Genomic DNA, 21,042 nt, shown 5'->3' with positions numbered 1-21,042 from the left:
CCAACCTGGCCTACCACACCCAATCCCCGGCCTATGAAAACCCGAGACCTGAGCGGGCAGGCACAGAAGCGGCTGGATATTGAGAGGAGCAGATTGGCAAAAGAAGATACAAGCAGCTGGACGTCAAGAGAAAACACATCAGTGGAAGAATATACAGGTGACTGGACATCGAGAGGACTTCGGGAGCACACCAACAGGCACTGGCATGTGGCAGGCCTTTGACTGGCGGAATGATGACCAAGACAGTGGGAGGAGACCCCGACTCCAGGGGAAAGCCACCTCCTTTCTGGCTCCCCACCTGCTGAGAGCTACTTCCGCTCAATAACACGTTATATTCATTCTTCAAGCCCAGGTGTGATCCAATGATTCTGGTACACCAAGGCAAGAACCTGGAATACAGAAAGCCTCTGTCCTCGTGACAAGGCAGGGGGTCTAATGAGCTGATTAACACAAGCCTATAGATGGCAAAACTAAAAGAGCACGCTGTGGGCTCACTGGGGCTTCAGGAGCTGTGAACACTCACCCCTAGACACTGTCGTGAGGTCGGAGCCCCGGAGCCTGTCCGTCTGTAGGCTCCCCTAGAGATTTGAGCAGGGAGGCACCAAAAAGCAAGCCACTCCCACTGTAGCGAGGGGGAAAAAAGAACCATTCCTGTTTCACTAACAGAGCTAATTATCGGCTTGGATATGGGGAATAGTTCTGTTATCTCTTACTGCATTAAAAAAAAAAACTACCCCAGTAGTGAAAGCCAGAGGGTTTGTAGGTCAGGAATTCAGGAAAAGTGATTTTATCTCTGATCATGAGGCTCCAGCTGGGATGGCTGGTGCTGGAAGGTCGTCTTCAAAATGACATTTCCGCTTCTCTCTTTCTCTCTTTTCACAAAAATTTTTTTTTTTTTTTTTTTTTTTTTTTTTTTGAGGCGGAGTCTAACTCTGTTACCCAGGTTGGAGTGCAGTGACCTGATCTCAGCTCACAGCAACCTTTGCCTTCTAAGTTCAAACCATTCTCCTGCCTTAGGTTCTCGAGTAGCTGGAATTACAGGCATGCACCACCACACCCAGCTAATTTTTGTGTTTTTAGTAGAGACAGCGTTTCATCATGTTGCCCAGCCTGGTCTCAAACTCCTGGACTCAAGCAATCTACCCGTCTCTGCCTCCCAAAGTGCTGGGATTACAGATGTGAGCCACCTCTCCCGGCCATTTCTTTAGAGCCTATCTACATGTCTTGGGCTTCTTACAGCATGGTGGTCTCACAGAAATCAAGCTTTTTATGTGGCACTGGTTTGCATGAGTGAATATTACAAGATAAAGGAATTGCCTGCCTCTACCTATCTCTTAATGCCTGGGCCCATAGATTATTGCATCCACGCTTTCACTGTCAACTCAGTCACAGAGTCCTCCCAGACACAAGAGAAAGTGATATAGACCTACATCTCTTACTGAGAAGAGAGTCAGTGACTTTATAGTCATTTTTAAACTGGCAGAGCCATGAACAGATGAATCCTCCAGAGTATCTTGTACATCACTGGTAAGCAATTTAAGACATGTCTGTGTCATTAACAGAGACTACAAAGTAATTTAGGCATGAGCTATTCACATAGAATAAATTATTACTACAAATATTAAGTTCTGTATACCTTGAGTTTCTGATGTGGCATAGAGAACATGGGCCCAGGTATAACAAGTCAACACATAGTGGACAATATCTTTTCTCATATTAAGAGAACCATTTATTCATTTATTTATTTATTATACTTTAAATTCTGAGGTATATGTGCAGAATGTGCAGGTTTGTTACATAGGTATACACGTGCCATGGTGGTTTGCTGCATACATCACCCCATCATCTACATTATGTATTTTTCCTAATGCTATCCCTCCCCTAGCCCCCCACACCCCTGCTATCCCTCCCACAATGGATTTTCTCAATATGAGAAAAGCATACTCAGTAGTAAAAGTGGGATAATCATACTCATTGTGAACTTTGGTGATTAAGAACATAAATAATTTGGCACCAAACCTAAAACATATTTGGCACTAAATAAAGTATCATTCTAATAGTAATAATAATCATCCTTAATATTTATATAGCACTGCCTGTTTTGCCAAGAATTTTCATATATATTATTATCTTTGATTCTAATAAACCCCAATGTATGTAGAATGACAAAGAATTGCAGTTCAAGGAGCTGAAATGACCCTTTTAATGGGTTCTCTCAATGTGAGAGATAAAGCCTTTATCTGCTGTGAGATAAAAGCATGCCAAGATAAACAAAAAATGAGAGAATTCCTTGCTAGCAGAGCAGCCTTATAAGAAATGTTAAAGGAAGTTCCTCAGGGTGAAAACAAGTGACATGGACATTAATTCAAATTCACTAAAAAAAAAAAAATGAAGAGCACAGATAAATGTCATCATGACTTCTTTTCCAGTTTTAAGAATAGGTATCTTTAGTTTTTTTAAACATTTCTTTTAGCTCTTTTTTTCATGAGATATTCAGTTTGGAAGGTTTTTAAAATTTTACAGTGACTATAAATTGAGTGTAGAATTATTTAGTAGCATATTTCTTCCTTTACATAAACATGACAAACCAGGTGAAAGTTTGTGCTATGTTTTATTAAAATGGGACTTCACCAGAGGAAAATTTATCATTTCAAATGTCACATAGTAGACTGTATTTCTTACCTTAAGAATATTGCATAGTATATTATGCAAGCAGTTTTAAATAATGTCTTCTGTGGTTCAAGTTTATTAGTTGTGGCAGAAATTATCATTAAGTACATAGGGCAGAACCCATTGACTGCCTTTTCAAGAGCCATTCCTTCTTTCTTAGATGCTCACAGGACCCTTTTCTTTAAGTATGAGGAGGCGAAGTACCCAGGGAACATGGGGCTGTCTCTCAGAACCCTACATATGAAGCATGATTGGTTTTAGAATTAATGATAATCTCTGTGCTTTTGTTGTAATTGGTTTAGGAAGGGGCATGTGACCCAGTTTTGGCCAGTGTGACGTGAAGGGACGTTTGTGGCATCTAGGAAGAATTTCTCATTTGCAGAAACATAGACAAAATTTTTTCCCTTTCTTGCTTTCAGTCTTTATTATTTGTGAATATGATTGCTAGCATCTACTTGTGATCATGAGGGGGACTTGTACCATCACTGATAATGGCAGAGGAGAAAAACGGAGTAGAGCTTGAGTCCCAGCTAATAAAGTCAAGCTGATAAATCAATTCTAAAACCACCTGCATCTGGAATTATTATAAACTGACATAATTTACTAAAATCTCGTTTAATTCATATTTAATAAAACATTTTATTACTTGCAGCCCAAAACTCCTTGAGTGATTCAGTAAGAGTATTACCAAGTTTGTTTTTTTATTATTCTCTTCTTTTTCAGTTCTGGTCCAAGGCAGACTAGAACAGTTACTTTTAAACTTTTTTAATCAATTTTTTACTTTCTTTCACATTTTATCTCCTAATATAAATTGGCATCAATAGAGATTTATTTTTGTGGGATTTATAATGACAAGCAAAAAGAAAGTAGCAGGAAACTGATAAGTCTTGAAATCAGCAGACTTGGATTTAGGTCCTGGGAACACCACACATTTGCTCTATATTTTATTAAGCAATTAACTTCATTTTTTCAACTGAGCACACTCAGTAGTAAAAGTGGGATAATAATACTCATTGTGAACTTTGGTGATTATGAATGTAAGTAATTTGGCACGAAACCTAAAATATATTCGGCACTAAATAGTGTGTCATTCTAATAATAATAATAATCCTTAATATTTATATAGCACTGCCTATTTTACCAAGAATTTTCATATATGTTATTAACTTTGATTCTAATATAACCCCAGTGTGCACAGAATGACAAAGAATTGCAGTTCGAGGAGCTGAAATGAATTATTTGAAGTCATACCCTCTGTGTATGATAGAGTTCTAGCTCCTATTCTCTGAATCTTTTTCAGTAAACTTGCCCCTTTCAAATACAATTAAAATATTCACATGCTTTTATTTCTGTGAGCATCAGGGCACAAAACAAAAATTCAAAAGAGCAGTCTTGAATTGTGAGCATGCCTTGATTACTTAACATATATACATGGCAGATTTTTCCCAGTATGGATTACATTTTATCCTCATAGCAACTCTGTGTGTTAAGTATCCTACTTTATTGATTACATGTAGATTCCAAACTTTGGCTTAGAAGTTGAGTGATATTTCTCAAGTTGTAGAGCTATTATATCACATAGTGAATACTTGAACCCAAATCTAACTTTCAAGCATATGATCTTTGCTATACTATGCTTCCCTTTCATTGTGGAGGAAGTAGGTTAATTCCTCAGTGATTATCTTGACAAATAGCTGCACTTATGTTGTATTCATATCAGCATTATTAATTGTATTCTGAAATGTGGTTACTGATTTTTACTTTTGTGAATATATTTGTATAATATCAATGACATACTAAATATTGGTGACGTACTGAAAGAATACTGAATCCCCCTCCCACTTTTAGCTTAAAAAAAATTCTATGAGATGCTGCTAGGAAGATAAAATTAAAAACCATTTGTTAACCATGGTTTAGCAAACTACCATACCCCAAGTTGTCTTGCCCATCTATAGGGAATTGTTTTTAAATTTTGAATTTAGCTCTAAATTCCCAAATGCCCTCAACACAACAAGTGTCACTGAGCTGCTATCATGGCAGCCCCAGCTTTGATGCCTGGTTCTTGACAGGGCATCAGGAGATGTCCTGTGTCTTACATCCACAGAGCTCCCAGGTCTCCACTATGAATTCTATGATTCCTCAGTGTCTTATTTTCAGGAAGTCTCTGCTTTACCTTTAACAAACTTCTGAGGTCCTCTTAACTAAAAATTTAATTTAAGCAGCTTTGCCCTAAACTAAACAAGAATACAAAAGCTATTCTGGCACCTCTACCTATTTTAGTGTTTATCCGCACTAGCCACTGTGCTACTTTATGTAATATGATATCACTAGCTCTTCAAAATAGTTGTTTTGTTTAACTTTATTTTTTAAATTTTATTTTTAATTGAAAAATAAAAATTGTATATGTTTATCATGTATTACATATTTTTGAATATATATTTTTGAAATATATATTCATTGTGCAATGGCTAAATGGAACAATAGCACTATTCTAGATATCATGATTGTTATTATTTTGTAATTATCATTACTACTCTCCAAGTGAAGAAACAAAATAGCAGTAGGATCAAGCAGCTTTTGTAGGTTCATGCAACAAAACTGACAGAAGCAAGATTCAGATCGTGTTCTCTGACTCCATCACCTAACAATGACTTTGCCCCTCACTCAGAAGGACTGCCTGTGACTTACTATCATTGATTTATCATTCTTCTTCAAACTTTAAAAACAGATTGAAAGAAATTTTATGCCTTTTATTTTTTGCCATATCTTTAAGAGACATCAACATATCTGAGGCAATGAATGCAGATGTCACCAATTGACAGGCTTTCAGCTTGGTCATTTTCTTTTTTTTTGTTTTTGAGACAGAGTCTCGCTCTGTCACCAGGCTGGAGTGCAGTGGTGCAATCTCGGCTCACTGCAACCTCCGCCTCCCGGGTTCCAGCAATTCTCCTGCCTCAAACTCCCTAGTAGTTGGGACTACAGGCATGTGCCACCACGCCTGGCTAATTTTTTTTTTAATTAATTAATTTATTTTATTTTAGTAGAGATGGAGTTTCACCATGTTGACCAGGGTGGTCTCAATCTCCTGACCTCTTGATCTGCCCGCCATGGCCTCCCAGAGTGCTGGGATTATAGGCATGACCCATGACGCCCAGCCTCAGCTTGGTCACTTTCTAACACATTATTTTATAACCCTCTTATGATAATAAGGTCTTTGTTTTTCCTTTAGCAACAACCAAACTCATTTGAGTCAAGATATTAATGGGTAGTAGTAAGCCTAATTTAAGACATTAAATTATATTTTGTAATACTTAAAGCTATCATCTAGCCAAAAAAGTTATTAATATTTCTTTTTAAAGTGATTTAAAAATTATGTATCTAGAAAAGTTCAGGTGTGAAGTACATCACTTCCTGTCTCCATTAGATGTCAGGTTAGATTGAAAATTTTTTTTTCATTGTACTTTAGTTTCTCGGGTACACGTGCAGATCATGCACAGTTGTTGCATAGGTAAATACATGGCAAGTGGTTTGCTGTGTCCATTCCCCCATCATCTATATCTGGCATTTCCCCCCACGTTATCCCTTCCCACACACTCATCCCTCTCCTAGCACCCCCCAATTGGCCCCAGTGTGTGATGCTCCCCTCCCTTTGCCCATGTGTTCTCATTGTTCAACACCCGTCTATGAGTGAGAACATGCAGTGTTTAATTTTCTGTTCTTGTGTCAGTTTGCCGAGAATGATGGTTTCCAGGTTCATCCACATCCCTACAAAGGACATTAACTCATCATTTTTTATGGCTGCATAGTATTCCATGGTGTATATGTGCCACATTTTCTTTGTCTAGTCTATCACTGATGGGCATTTGGGTGGTTCCAGGTCTTTGCTATTGTAAACTGTGCTGCGATGAGCATTGATATGCATGTGTCTTTATAAAAGAATCATTATAATCCTTTGGATATATACCCAGTAATGGGATTGCTGGGTCAAATGGAATTTCTATTTCTAGATCCTTGAGGAATCACCACACTGTCTCCCACAATGGTTGAACTAATAGATTGAAAATTTCAAAGATTTTTTTTTTTAGACTGAGTCTAGCTCTGTTGCCAGCCTGGAGTGCTGGAGTGCAGGGGTGCGATCTGGGTTCTCTGCAACCTCCATCTCCCGGGTTCAAGCGATTCTCTGCCTCAGCCTCCCAAGTAGATGGGATCACAGGCATCCATTAAAGGTGTTTCTAAATATATTTCTGGGTTTTGTTCTTGCAGATGCTATATTGTTTGGAAATAAATCTGAGAGAACAGACGCCTAATACTTTGAGCCAGATTCCCCCCATTGCTCCATTCCCACCCATGTATCAACACTTTTTATGCTCTTCATGGAATTGTCTCCTTTCTGCTCTCAAATTACAGAGCTGACTCTCTTTTGATGTTTCTGTTTTAATTCATAAACCTGAAAATTCTCTTGTGATCTGAACGCTCTAATGCTAACTGAAGAGGGAGATGTTTGATATAGCCAACTTAAACATAACTGCTGCCACTGCTGTATATTGCCCAAATATGTGTTTCTTTCTCTTTTAAAATAAAGAAAACAAAGTGGTTTATCATTCCCGGTGGTAAATTGGCAGTGGACAGTAAGGTTGTATTTTCTCTTGTGTTGGCAATTGATCTATGTGTACTGATTTATATATGAAAATGTTCTTACTACCTAAGGAAAATGAGCTCTCATTATATAAATAGGTTTATTAAAACCCTACTGCCTTAGGCAAGTTGGCAGTTTTTTATGAATCTCCAAATTTAAACATCTCTAAAATAAGAAATGACAAAACATCTACAAGAGATGCCCCAGCTTATCCTGGCCCCAGATTAACTGACTCTCCCTTCAGTGCTTTGGGGGATTACAAATATTAAGCACCATATTTAAGTCATTGACACTCAGATCATGACTCTCTTTTACCAGCCTATGAGGGAGAAAAAATTTAATATGACCTCAGGGTAATGTACTACTAGTTACTCACACAGATTGATTTTCTCCTTGTATGTGAGATTAGTTTTACCATGAGACTTGAATATTTTACTGAGGTTAGGGGTTAGGAAAAAAGGGGGTCAATTATTCTTACAATCTTGTGTTGGGTGACAGAAAATCATCCAACAGGTGAGACATGGGAGATGCTTCTATTATATCACTGCAGTAATTATCATTGATGAATGATAACAGACACTGATTTGAAAAGCAGTCACCTTTAAACAGCCAGTAAGGCCTTAACAATTAAGAAAATGTTTTCATTATATATATATATATATATATATATATATACACACACACACACACACACACACACACACACATCAGTGAAGGAGACAGCTTTTACTATGAAAAATATGATTAGCTTCCAATCCACGTAAATGTGGTTTTGCTCTGAGCCCTTGAGTATCAGGAACTTGAAGCTGAAACACTTCTAGAGATCATCCAGAATTCCTAATGTTATATATGAATCTTCTTTAGTGTACTCTAATCCATGGTTGTTCAAAATACACTTGAGTCTCTCTAGAGACAGGGAGCCACACCCAAGATAGTTCATTTCATATTGGATAACTCTTAGAACTATATCGATCCAAATATTTATATGATATACTTTAGGATTTAATTTTTTAGATTGCTAACTATAATTTAAAAATAGTAATCACTGACCGTGTTCTTTCTTCTCCTGACTGAACATCCCAAGTTGTATCAACCATTTCGTGTGTGTGTGTGTGTGTGTGTGTGTATGTATGCATGTGTGTGTGAATTTCTTTTTATCCTCCAGTATATCCGTGTTTCTTTTTTTATCCCTTTGTTGTCTTGTTGATATCTATGAGGACCATTTTAAATTTTGCTTCATAATGGGATGTTTTTTAGTAGTGAGCATTTCTATCAGTATCACAAATAACCAGTGAGTGTCGCTGTTCTAACATAGACAAACACTTGTGGGCTTGTCATATAATGATCAACAACATTCTTGCATAAGCCATAAGCACTTGTAATTATGCGGAACACAGGCAGTAGGCTGAATGAATCAAGGGTCCTCTTAATCCACCCACATTAGCTAATGTAGACATTTCAGACAGATTTATGGGTGCCTTTTTATTGTCACTAGTCTACTTTAGTTTTGCAAGATGGTAATTCATTTTGTTCTCCCTTCAAAATAAAAGACTGGTCATTTTCCCCAAAATGCTCTTCCTAAAACTCAACTTGTATAGTCTGTAAACAACTTTTTCTTCTTGATTTCAGTCGTTCAGTCAGTGAGTTATTACTACAAAGGGAAAGGCAATAATTGTTTGCGTATCCATCTGTACCAAGTTTCCTTCTAAGAACTCGATGTGTATTATTTCTTTTAACTCCACAACAATGCAGTGGGGGAGTCATTATTCATGCTGTTGTATAGATCAGGGAAAGGAGGCTGAGGAAGTTGAGTAACCTGACTCAGGGTGACATGATGGATATCTGCAGGTGGTACCTGCAAAAACGAGGAGCTTAGAAACTAGTATTTTAATCCTTGAACATATTGGAATTTCAACAGAATCAGCAGATAACATTTTTCTCTTCTCTGCCTGGATTCTCAGAAAATGTTTGAGAAATAGAATACTAGAGACTGAGACAAAGATTAAAATGTCAATTGTGAATTGATGTAAGCTGCAAAATAGGACTTAGATATGTGGCCAAAGGACCTTGCCCAAATTTCTCTCCTTATTATCAATCTAATACCTACCCACCCAGTAACTGGCACAACCCGGGGGTGCCAGGCCACCCACACAGGGGTGGACCACATATCAAGTGACAGGAGAAAGAAAACAGCCCAAAATGGAGAGGAAACAAGAAATTGCTGGACCAGTCTTTCCAAGATCTTTTTAAGTTAACAAATCATATAATCCAGATAAACTAGATTTTTCCCCAACAGAAGTCCCTACACATGGAAATATGAGGCGTATGGAATAACTGTTCACTGAAAGAATTGTGTTTTTAATATTTGCAATGCCAAGCAAGGTTATTTCAGGCCTCATAAGGCTTGTTTTTATATCATTATTCTTAGTAATTAACTTTTTACTGTGAGTAAACTGGGGCTTCATTGAATGAAAGGTTTTAAACAAAGGAGTTGTATTAGCTGAATTTCATTTTAATATCACCTGACTCATGTCTATCCATTTCCAAACCCAAACCTACCATCGTTTTGGACAATGGAGACAGTAGCAAGACCAAGCCTATTTAAAAAATGTACAACAGGTGGTGGCAGTGGAAATGGTGAGAAGTCATGGATAGATTTCAGTCATATTTGAAAGTGGATTGAATGCAGGTTATGAGATAGAGGAGCCAAGATTTTTGGCTCCAAGCTTTTCTCCATCAGTTGAAATGACAAAATAATGACTGAATTTGGTCTGGCAGCCAAGATCAGAGAGATCATTTGGGAATGTCAAGTTTGGACTTGATTCTTTCAGAGCAATGGAAATGTGAAGAAGACTTACATGTGGTCTAAATACCTGGAGTTAGAAAGTGAGATCTGGACTGGAGATGTATATTCAGGAGGTGTCATTCTACAGATGATATATAAAACCATGAGACAGGATGAAATTATCAAGTATAAGAAAGAAAGAGAAGGTCTAAGGTTTGAGTCCGCTGGGCTTTTCCAAAGTTGAAAGGTTAAGAAAGAGAGAAATGACAAAGGAGGATGAAAAGGAGCAGTTAGTGAGGCTGGCAAAGAATCAAGACAGTGTGGTATTCTGAAAGCTAAGTAGGGGCAGTGTATCAAAGAGGAAAGTATGCATAATTATGTACCATGCCCCTGTTATATAAAATAAGCTTAAGGTTACAAATTCATTGTTGACTTTGGTGAAGAAGAGATCATTGGTAACTTTGACCATCTTAGTGAAGTGATAAGAAGAAAATAAATAAATACTGTAGAGGTTTTTAGAAAAAGGAATTAGAAATAGTAAATTTTGGTTCTAACTTTATCTGCTTTTGTGGACTAGTGGAGAAAAGGCAACAGGTAAGTTGAGAAAAAAAGCCACCAGGAAAACTGGAGTCAAGAGAGATTGCCTTTTTTCCTATTTTGGGGGGGGGATTAGAAGACCTATGTGTATAGTGATGATTATTGTCAACTAGAGTGAGGAGGCGGAGGCTGGCATGCTTAGATGGTGCTGATAATTATCAACTAGAATGGCAGGGGGCACAGGGACTGTACTTGATTCTGCAGAGAGACAGCATGTATGGGGAATTATTGGGCTGTTGTCTCAAAGTAGAGGTGATGGATAGAAACTATTCTGTAAGTGGAAGAGATGGCTTTTGTTGGAATACAGTTAGTTTATCTAGACTATCAGTCAGGAAGGCAGAATATATAAGCATACAGTTGCCAATAAGTGGGTGGGAGCTGTCGAAGTTTTCTTCACATTGCTTCAATCTTCTCAGTGAAATAGGAAGCAAAATTATCAGCTAAGAGTGAGATTTAGGGAGGAGGTGTTGGAAGACTAGGTTTTAAATGAGGGAATAAAATATGAAGAGTCTTCTAGGAGAGTGGGAGAATAACTGCAGCTGGGAAACATATTTTGACTGTTGGGCACCATTAAGCTCTCATGTGAGGTTATTATCAGGAATTTGAGGAAGACCAGTCTAGATACTGGCCTGTTTTTTTCCTTCATTTGTGTTTTAATTGCCCAGGTATGAGTATAGGGGAAGTGAGATGCTCATGCAAGCGCACGCGCATGTGTATTATTTAAAAGATGTTTCTGAATAGCATAAAAAAGGTATAAAACAACTTCTTTTTAAAAGTAAGGGGTGTGTGTGCAGACACACACCCCTAACTTTTAAAAAGTAGTTGTTTTATACCTTTTTTATGCTATTCAAAAACATCTTTTAAATAACACATATGAGCATGTTACAGCTATATCTGAGATTTTATTTTTAAAATAATAATAGAAACACTTGATACTATGTCTCTAAGGCAATTGCTATTTTTGTTTTCCTTTTAGCTTCCTCTCTCCATGCTCTCTCTCTCTCTCTCTCAACAATTGGCCCCTATTTAATAGCACACACCAACTAAATAACCAAGTATGTAAGAATTGAAAATTATTTTAGAGATCAGTCTCATTCCCCTCATTACAGATGGGGAGACTAAAGACCAGATCAAAGGGATTGGCCCAGATTTGCAGTCACATAGGAAAAAACTGCAAGGAGCTTTCCTTATAGATATGCATTTGTGCAACAGGTGTATAGAAAAATTATATGCTAATTCTTAGCAGATGCTCAACCTAAATTATCTTATATATTCAATAACTCAGTTGAAGCAAAATAACATAACCCTGCATAATATCCCTCACATTCTTGTTAGGATAATGTCATTACTGTTGACTGGTTACTTCTTTGCTTTCTTAATTGCCCCTTCATAATGTATTTCATAAACAATGGCAACCCCAGAATGACAGATTGTTACCACTGTCATTCATTTTCTAATTTCCATTTGGAATTTAAAAACCAAATATCTGAATTGTTGTCCTAACTCTGACATTGCCTTGTAGCCTTGGTTAGGTAATTGAGCTTTCTGAGTCTCTAGTTTCTCAGCTTGTTAAATAAGAAAAATGGGACAGATACACAGTTAAAGTAATTTTAAAATAGCAGCATAAGTGAAAGTGAATCACTTTTATTTAAACAAGAGCTGATGCATCCAGTTGGCCACTCACAAAACACCTTTCTACTGTTTTAGGTTTCCTTGAGATAGCTGCAAAGGACTCAAGTACTCCAAGGATTACAATTCTTAAAAGTAGCATGGAGGATCTAATATTTATTCCAGCTCTGCTATTCTATAAACATTTTATGTTATGTAGGGGAGTGGAGGAATTGAGAGATAAGAAAGAAAAAGAAAGCTAGAGAAAGAAAAATGAATGATAAGTTCAGGTAAAAGATTCTTACATACCTACAGTTGTAAAAACCCTTAAATGCCTTATATGACAAACTGTCTTATTTCTTTTATCCCTATTGTTACAAAAACCTTTAATTATCTTATAGAACAGACTGTTTTGTCCCCATCCCCATTGATGTAATCTCAAAAGACAAGTAGGCCCAAAGTGAGAGTGAGACAGACCTTTACATTTTCATTTCTAAGCCCTATCATATAGATAAGCCTGCATGTTTTAGAAGAGTAGTCATGGTAAAAAAGATAGAAAGTTATTAATATCACAAATTGCAAAGTAGGGGAGATACTGGTGATTCAGCCCTCCCAAGCTCCAGGTACTGGGCAGAGACTGTGAAGGTACCTGCCAAGATTCAGCCAGTCTTCCAGTCATCATGTGGTATCTGTCTCATATAATTTTTTATACATAAACTGAATTTTATCTGGTTCTCTGGAGAAGTGAGGAGAATAGCTCATTCATAAAAAGTGGTTAGTACATGAGAGTTTATTTAAGAAAAATGACAAAAGTCAGAAGAATGCCTCTGATTATTTCAATGAAGAAACTAAAGGCCTTAAAAAAGTATTACCTTCGAATTATTTATATATTTATCATTATATAAAACATATAAATAACAAAGTACAAATGCACAAATACTGGGATGTGTTGAAAGTGCACAGAGAGGAAAATAAGTCTTATACCTTATTATTTGAAAATTAGCACTTTTAATATTCTGTAATATACTTTCAGCTTTTGTCTGGACATATATATGTATTTAGAAATTATGACACCATCATGCAAAAACTATTACCACTGGCAATATATAAAATTTCCTAGTAACTTAAACCATTAAGCAAAAAACAAATAACCCAATTAAAAATGGGCAAAGGAAATGAACAGACATTTTTCAAAAGAAGCCAACAAACATGAAAAAATCCTCAACATCACTAACAGTCAGGGAAATGCAAGTCAAAACCACAATGAAGTACCATCTTGCACCAGTCAGAATGATTATAATTAAAAAATAAAACAGTAACAAATGCTAGTGAGGCTTCAGAGAAAAGGGAACACTTACACACTGCTGGTGGAAATGTAAATTAGTTCAGTCACTGTGGAAAGCAGTTTGGAGATTTCTCAAAGGACTTAAAACAGAACCACCATTTGACCCAGCTATCCCATTACTGGGCACATAGCCAGAGGAAAATAAATTGCACTGCCAAAAAGATATATGCACTTGTATGTTCTTCACAGCGCTATTCACAATAGAAATTACATGAGATCAACCTAGGTACCCCTCAATGGTGGATTGGTTCAAAAAACTGGTATATATACACCATACAATACTACTCAGCCATAAAAGGAATGAAATCATGCCCTTTGAGGCAACAAAGATGCAGCTGGATGCCATTATCCTGAGCGAACCTAATGCAGAAACAGAAAACCACGTACTGTGTGTTCTCATTTATAAGTAAGAGCTAAGTATCAAGCACATAAGGACATAAAGATGGAAACAATAGACACTAGGAACTATTAGAAAGGAGAGAGAGGGAGGAAGATGTGGGCTGAAAAAACTGCCTGTTCAGTACTATGCTCACTACCTGGGTAATGAGATCTATATCCCAAACCTCAGCATCATGCAATATACCCATATAATACAAATGTACCATTTGAATCTAAAATAAAAGTTGAAATTATTTTTGTAAATTTCTTGTGATCAAACCATCATTAATATCAAATAATATTCATTTTGGCTTTTATAATATGTTGATTGAATGGTATCATATTCTCATTTTGATTCATTTTCTTTGATTACTAGTAAGGATTAATATTTTTCATATGTACATAATTTAATATTTTCATATTTACAATTATCTTTTGAAATAGATCAAGCTTATTTTTAGGTTTTTTAAGTGACTTCAACTTATCACTCTTTAAATAATATGTTAAGTACGTACAGCAATGGCAAATGTAGATTGCCCTCTACATAATGCTTTAGCATTGAGGATTTATATGTAATATAATTAGGCCCTAGTGAAGAGTACTAATTGCCTTTTTACCCATTAAATTCATGTTAAAGTATTTATTATTTAAATGTTATTTTCTCAAATTGCAAACACTTATTTAACATTTAAAAAAAATTACCTCTCAAAGCCACTCTACACAGGTAACCACAGTTACAATTTATGTAACTTACCCTTATTCTTTCCCATTTATCTAATATAGATAAATAAATACAATAGGGGAGATTGCAAATGAGTTATAGTATAGCCATTTTAAAACTCATTTTTTCACTTAAGAATATATAATAATATCTCACCATATCAGTACATATAGAACCACCTCATTTTTTAAAAAGCTCCGTAAGATTATAAAATTGTGTTATACAAGTTTTCTTAGAATTTGTGTTCAATTTTTCAATGTTACACATACTATGGCAACAAACATTAGTTAATCCGTCTTTTTGGCTTTGTGGATGTATACTGATGAGAGAGTCCCAGAAGTGAGATTACTGAGTTAGAGTAAATATGTATTTTAAGTTTTTTAATTTCTACCAACCAAGAATTGCTCTCCAACCAAGACTGGTCAGTTTTAAAGTCCTATCAACAGTGTATGACAAGACCTATTTCTCCACATACTGTCAATCCTGGTTATTAGCAGTGTTTAAAAAATATTGGCAATCTGATGGGTAAGTAAATAACATTTTATTTTCATTTTCACTTTCTAATTGTTATTAAGATTTTACACTCTTTTACTAGAATGATCTCTTTAGGTCAAAAATATGTCAATCTAATTGTTTTGAGTTCTTGTATTTAATTGTTAAGATTGGATTAAAAAAACAGCTTTTAATTAAATCATTGGATTATAGTCAGATAATATACTGAGACCTATAGTCAGATATTATGATGAGACCTAGAGTTGCTGGGGTTAGAGTGCTGCACGGTTGGAACTAACCAAACAAGAACAACAAATACTATGTTTGTGTGGTCATTTCATAAATGCTGCAAAAAACCTCTACTTTCTATATGCAACATTTAAATTTCTATCTAATGAGGGCACACACACAACACACATACATAAACATGTGTACATACTAATGTCTTTGAGCCGAACCACCAGTTAATCTTCTCTCTCTATCTTGTAAAAGCGTTCCTGCTTAGGAGCAGAACTTTTACCTTCTAATGTTTCATAAAGTTTTGTATTTATTTTTTCACAGACTATATCTATATTTGTCTTTTTATTACTATTATTATTATTATTATTATTTTGAGACAAAGTCTCATCCAGTCACCCAGGCTGAAGTGCAGTGGCATGGTGATAGCCCTCTGAGACCTTAATTTCCTGGGCTTGTACAGTCTTCCCACCTCAGTCTCCCAACTAGCGGCTACAAGCACCTGCCACACCAGGCCTGGCTAATTTTTCTAGTTTAGTTTTTATAGAGATAGGATCTTACTCTGCTGCCCAGGCTGGTCTCAAACACTTGGGCTCAAGCAATCCTCCTGACTCGGCCTTACAAAGTGTCTGGATTACGGGCATGAGTCACCACACCTGGCCTATATTTGTCTTTAAACAAATTTACTTTTTAAAGAATATCTATTTCACTTAAATCCAATGTTTTCATGTAATGCTTTCCATATCCACATTATGTATCCCACACTCATGTTATCTGCATTATGACTTTGTGAAAAGCCAGGTTGCAGAAGATTTGATAATAAACATATCATCATCCCAATTAAAGGATTTGAAAACGGGTTTTTTTTTTTTTTTTTTTGAGACAGAGTCTCACTCTGTCACCAGGCTGGAGTGCAGTGGTGTGATCTCAGTTCTCTGCAATCTCCACCTCTCAGGTTCAAGTTATTCTCCTGTCTCGGCCTCCTGTGCAGCTGGGACTACAGGCACTTGCCACCACGCCCAGCTAAGTTTTGTATTTTTAGTAGAGATGGAGTTTCACCACTTTGGCCAAGATGGTCTTGATCTTGACCTCGAGATCTGCCCTCCTTGGCGTCCCAAAGTGCTGAGATTACAGGCGTGAGCCACCGCACCTGACCGAAAACTGCTATTTTTTTTTTAAGAGAAAGGTCCTTAGATTATCCAGTTCAATATTCTTATTTTACAGAGAGGGAAATTAAGAAAAAGTGAACTCGACCGGGGGCGGTGGCTCACGCCTGTAATCCCAGCAGTTTGGGAGACTGAGGGGGACGAATCACGAGGTCAAGAGTTTGAGACCAGCCTGGCCAACATAGTGAAACCCCATCTCTACTAAAAATACAAAAAAATTGGCCGGGCATGGTGGTGTGCGCCTGTAGTCCCAGCTACTCAGGAGGCTGAGGCAAGAGAATTGCTTGAACCTGGGCGGCAGAGGTTGCAGTGAGCCAAGATCGCGCTACTGCACTCCGGCCTGGTGACAGAACGAGACTCCATCTCAAAAAAAAAAAAAAAAAAAAAAAAAAAAAAAAAAAAAAAGAAAGAAAGAAAAAGTGAACTCCGTTCACAGTTATCCAATTAGATGATTATGAATCTCTTTTATTCTGAACTGATTCATTAGCTCTCCACCAGGCAAAAAGTAAAAGGAAATAAAAACCCCAAAACACCCTAATATTCTACGTAAAATACTTTGGTCCTAATCAAGACAATTTATTGTAAGTTAAGTTGTCTTTTAGCATTGATAATATATGATTCAATCTGATTTAGATGTCATTATTCATTGAGCCAGTGTATGACTTCAGGCAATGTTGAAAAGTCTTAGCTTTTCATTCTTAGAACTTCTGACACTGGCTGGACTTCCTTCCCAAAACTCATTCAAGATGACCTGTAGCTCCTTTGATGATATGGGCACCCAGATCTGTTAACTTATTTAAGGAACTTTAATCAGAGTAGCCTAGGGTTTTTCCACTGAGACATAATAGAGACCTAATGTTTGTCTTACTCATAAATCCTGATAAAAGAGGGTTTTCACAGGAGTAGCAAATTTGATAATTGACATTCAACAAGTAGTCTGGAGAGAATTTTTCTTAGAAACCAATACTTTAATGAAATATTTAATTCACTTTTATGTTTCTAAGGATGAACTAGTCTTATGTAACCACTTTCAGGGTTCTTTATTAAATTATCTTTATTTTTCATACAAGATTTGAATTATTTGGCCAGATATAAATCCTGATATAGAAACTAGCATCTTGAAAATGATTTAGGTATATCTAGTAAACAAGCTCCTCAAATGTATTTAGTATGTAGGGCTCTCTCATTATGGAGTTGAAAATCTATTTTGTTTCAAATATTCCATTGATAGCTCTTCATTTGTTCATTGGTTTCTCTTTTTTCTTCTGCCAGCCAGCTGTAGGTGTAGGCTAAGAATCTGTCTTGCTCCCGGCACTTTATTCTTCCTATTCTTATCTTTCAAGAACTTAATCCTTATATGGATTCAGCCTTCAACTTTGTATAATATCCTAGTCTGTATCTCCTAACCTTACCTCTCTCCAAGGCTCCTGAATGCATGGATTGAATTGTCCCAAACTCAAGGCCAGGTGTGGTGGCTCACACCTGTAATCTTAGCACTTTGGGAGGCTGACTAGTCTGGGCAATATAGGGAGACCTCATCTCTACAAAAATAAAAAATTAGCCAGGTTCAATGGTGTGTGCCTGTGGACCCAGCTACCTGGGAGGCTGAGGTGGGAGGATCATTGGAGCCTTGGGGTTTGAGGCTGCAGTGATCCCTGATTGTGCCACCACACTCCAGCCTGAATGACAGAGTGAGACCCTTCTCTAAATAAAATATATTTTCTAAAAACAGAAATTGACCCCAAAATCTATGTCTGAAATGGGGCTATCACAGCTCATACCAGCATGACCTTCCTCCCTGCATTCCTAACTTTGTCAATGGAAACATGTGTCAGGTCTTTTAAGTATGAAATATTATCATGAAATATGATCTCCTTCTATCTCTGTCTCTCTTCCTTTTATCCAATTGTGTAATTCTGAGGTTTCTTTTGTAATGTTACTCATATATTCTATTTACACTGCCACAACCTTTATTGAAGCTTCAGTCTACTTTTTAAAATTCCCGGATAATCTATGGGGCCTTAAACAATGACTTTTTTACAAACTTCTAAACATAAATGTCAGATTAATCTTCCCAAAATGTACCTTTAGTAAATAGGGTCTCTTTTTCAATGTCCTCCAGATGTAGTTAATAATTTAATGAAGGGCCTGTTGCCATAGCTTACACCTGTAATCCCAGCACTTTGGGAGGTTGAGGCAGGTGGATCATCTGAGGTCAGGTGTTTGAGACCAGCCTGGCCAACATGGTAAAACCTCATCTCTATGTAAACTACAAAAATCAGCCAGGCATGGTGGCATACGCCTGCAGTCCCAGCTACACAGGAGGCTGAAGCAGGAGAATCGCTTGAATCCAGGAGGCAGAGGTTGCAGTGAGCCGAGACTGCATCATTGCACTTCAGCCTAGGTGACAAGAGTGAAACTCTATCACACAAAATAATAATGATAATAATAATAATTTAATGAAAAAGACAACATGATTTAGTTTTGTTCACCATCACATAATTGAATTGTACTACGTTTTCAGCTTTCTTATTATTATGCCTTTCCTGCATTTGTTTGTCTAGGTTTCTGTAAACAACCTTCTCTAACTCCATTTTCGTCTCCTTTCTCTCACAAAGTCTTTGCCTATTCTGATTTTACACTTTTACTCATTATTTCTCACACCTGAAGTTGCCTTGTAATTTCTTTGGTCTACCCAAATCCTTCTACTTTTGGAGTTCAGCTTGCTTTCCATCTTTACCTGAAGATATTTAGTTCAAAATTATTATGGCTTTTCTGAACATCTGGTCTTGGTCTCCTCAAAATCATTTTATCTGTTTTATCATGTTGATAGCACAATTGGCAACTCTAAATATCTTTCTGCAAAGACACAAAAGTGTTAGGCAAGAAAAAACAATGAAGAGACCTGAATTCAAGTTTCCTCTGTGACTTCCAAGCTGCATATCTCCTAATAAGCCCCTTACAGATAACTGGGTCTCAGTTTCCTTATCTGTGAAATATGGATTGGATTAGATAGTCCTCGAGGTTCATTTCAGTTTATATTCCATAAACTGATATTTAAAGGCATTTCACACAACTTAGTATAAAATGCACTCCACTAATTTAAAAGCAGTCTACTATTATCAATGAAGTGGACTATACATCATTATTCATTTATCTGGCAAACAAGTCCATACTCTTATAAAAGTATTTAAACAGATATTTTACAGAAAAATTTTTTCTGTTATTACATAAAACTAACTTTATTCAATTGACATGCTACTTAAAAGATGAAGTTAACTATATCACATATCAATTGAATAAGCTTAGACAACTTTTATTAAAATGAAAACAAACCCCTGCTAAATACAAGGCAGTTAAACATTTGGGAACAGGGAAAAGGATACAGAAATGGATTCAAAGATAGAGTATCTACCATTAAGAAACTGATTGTCTAATGATGGAGGCATACTAATAAAGGAATTACTCTATTTATGGGCAGAAGAAGTTGTTGATTGCTACCACTTGCTGAATGCTTACTATGAGCCAGGATCTATGCCATGGATTTAACACGCACAAAAGCTAAATAACCTGTGCAAATTTTTAATAACTTTCCAAGGTAATTATTATTATTCCTATTTTGCAGGAAAAAAAACTGAGGTCAGAGTTTACAATCTCCCAAGTTTTTATAGTTAGAGTGATGGGAATGTAGTCTCCACTATGTCTTACTAGGTATCATTTCAGGCTTGCATGTATTTCTGTAGAGAGGCTTTTTTTAAAGAGGATTGATTGTTCCTAAGTGGAGGTGTCACAAGTTGTCTTTCTAAGAGCTGAATCATAAGAGTAGATTTTCCATTGACTTGTTAGGTAAAGAGGGCATTCTACACACAGACAACAGGCTGAGCAGAGGTTAGATAGGACAAGTTATGCTCAAGAATTCTGATGATTTAGCATGCCTACAAAAAAGATCAGAGCGAGCCAAGGAAAAGGTATAGCTTTCGAGTTTGGGTGGGCAGAATATTAGAAGAGTGTGTTACTCACCCTAAGAAAATGTAATTGGGAAATCTGTCCATACTGAGCTGTTTCAAAGATGACAGCTAAATCAGCTTGCATAACAGTGAAAAGAACCTACCCACCTGCTTAGTTTCTAATGCAATTTACTGAAAATTGTATCTTCCTACACACTTCTTCAGAACTGATTTGACCTATACCAGATAGTAGTTCTACTGCAGCTATAGTCAACATGAAAAGCTTTCCTTTTCCATGATAATTTTCTACTCTCTTTTTGGTCCACTGAGTTTCTAAGCAATTTTTATTTTGCTCTTTTGTTCTCTCTCACAGGCCTGCAAAAGTTGTGCCTGTCTCATTGTGGGCTTGAGAAGAGTGTGTGGGCTGCCAAAGGCAAATATAATGAAGGTGAGTCTTGAG

General features: G+C 36.7%; 1 protein-coding gene across 2 annotated transcripts in view; it reads left to right on the top strand.

The window, feature by feature from the left end:
• The window catches only part of ANO3 (anoctamin 3), a 429,363-nt gene that overhangs the window by 104,989 nt on the left and 303,332 nt on the right, over nt 1-21,042 (top strand). For both annotated transcript variants that reach the window (XM_021665048.2, XM_064365095.1), the window contains one exon: nt 20,956-21,030. In XM_021665048.2, coding sequence (XP_021520723.2) covers nt 20,956-21,030 — 75 coding nt within the window. The remainder of the gene's footprint in view (nt 1-20,955; nt 21,031-21,042) is intronic.

This window comes from Aotus nancymaae, unplaced genomic scaffold, assembly GCF_030222135.1.
Source record: "Aotus nancymaae isolate 86718 unplaced genomic scaffold, 86718_ANA_hifiasm-v0.15.2.pri h1tg000059l, whole genome shotgun sequence".
NCBI lineage: Eukaryota > Metazoa > Chordata > Mammalia > Primates > Aotidae > Aotus > Aotus nancymaae.
The sequence above is the reverse complement of the archived record's forward strand: the minus strand, read 5'-3'. Positions and strand labels throughout refer to the sequence as shown.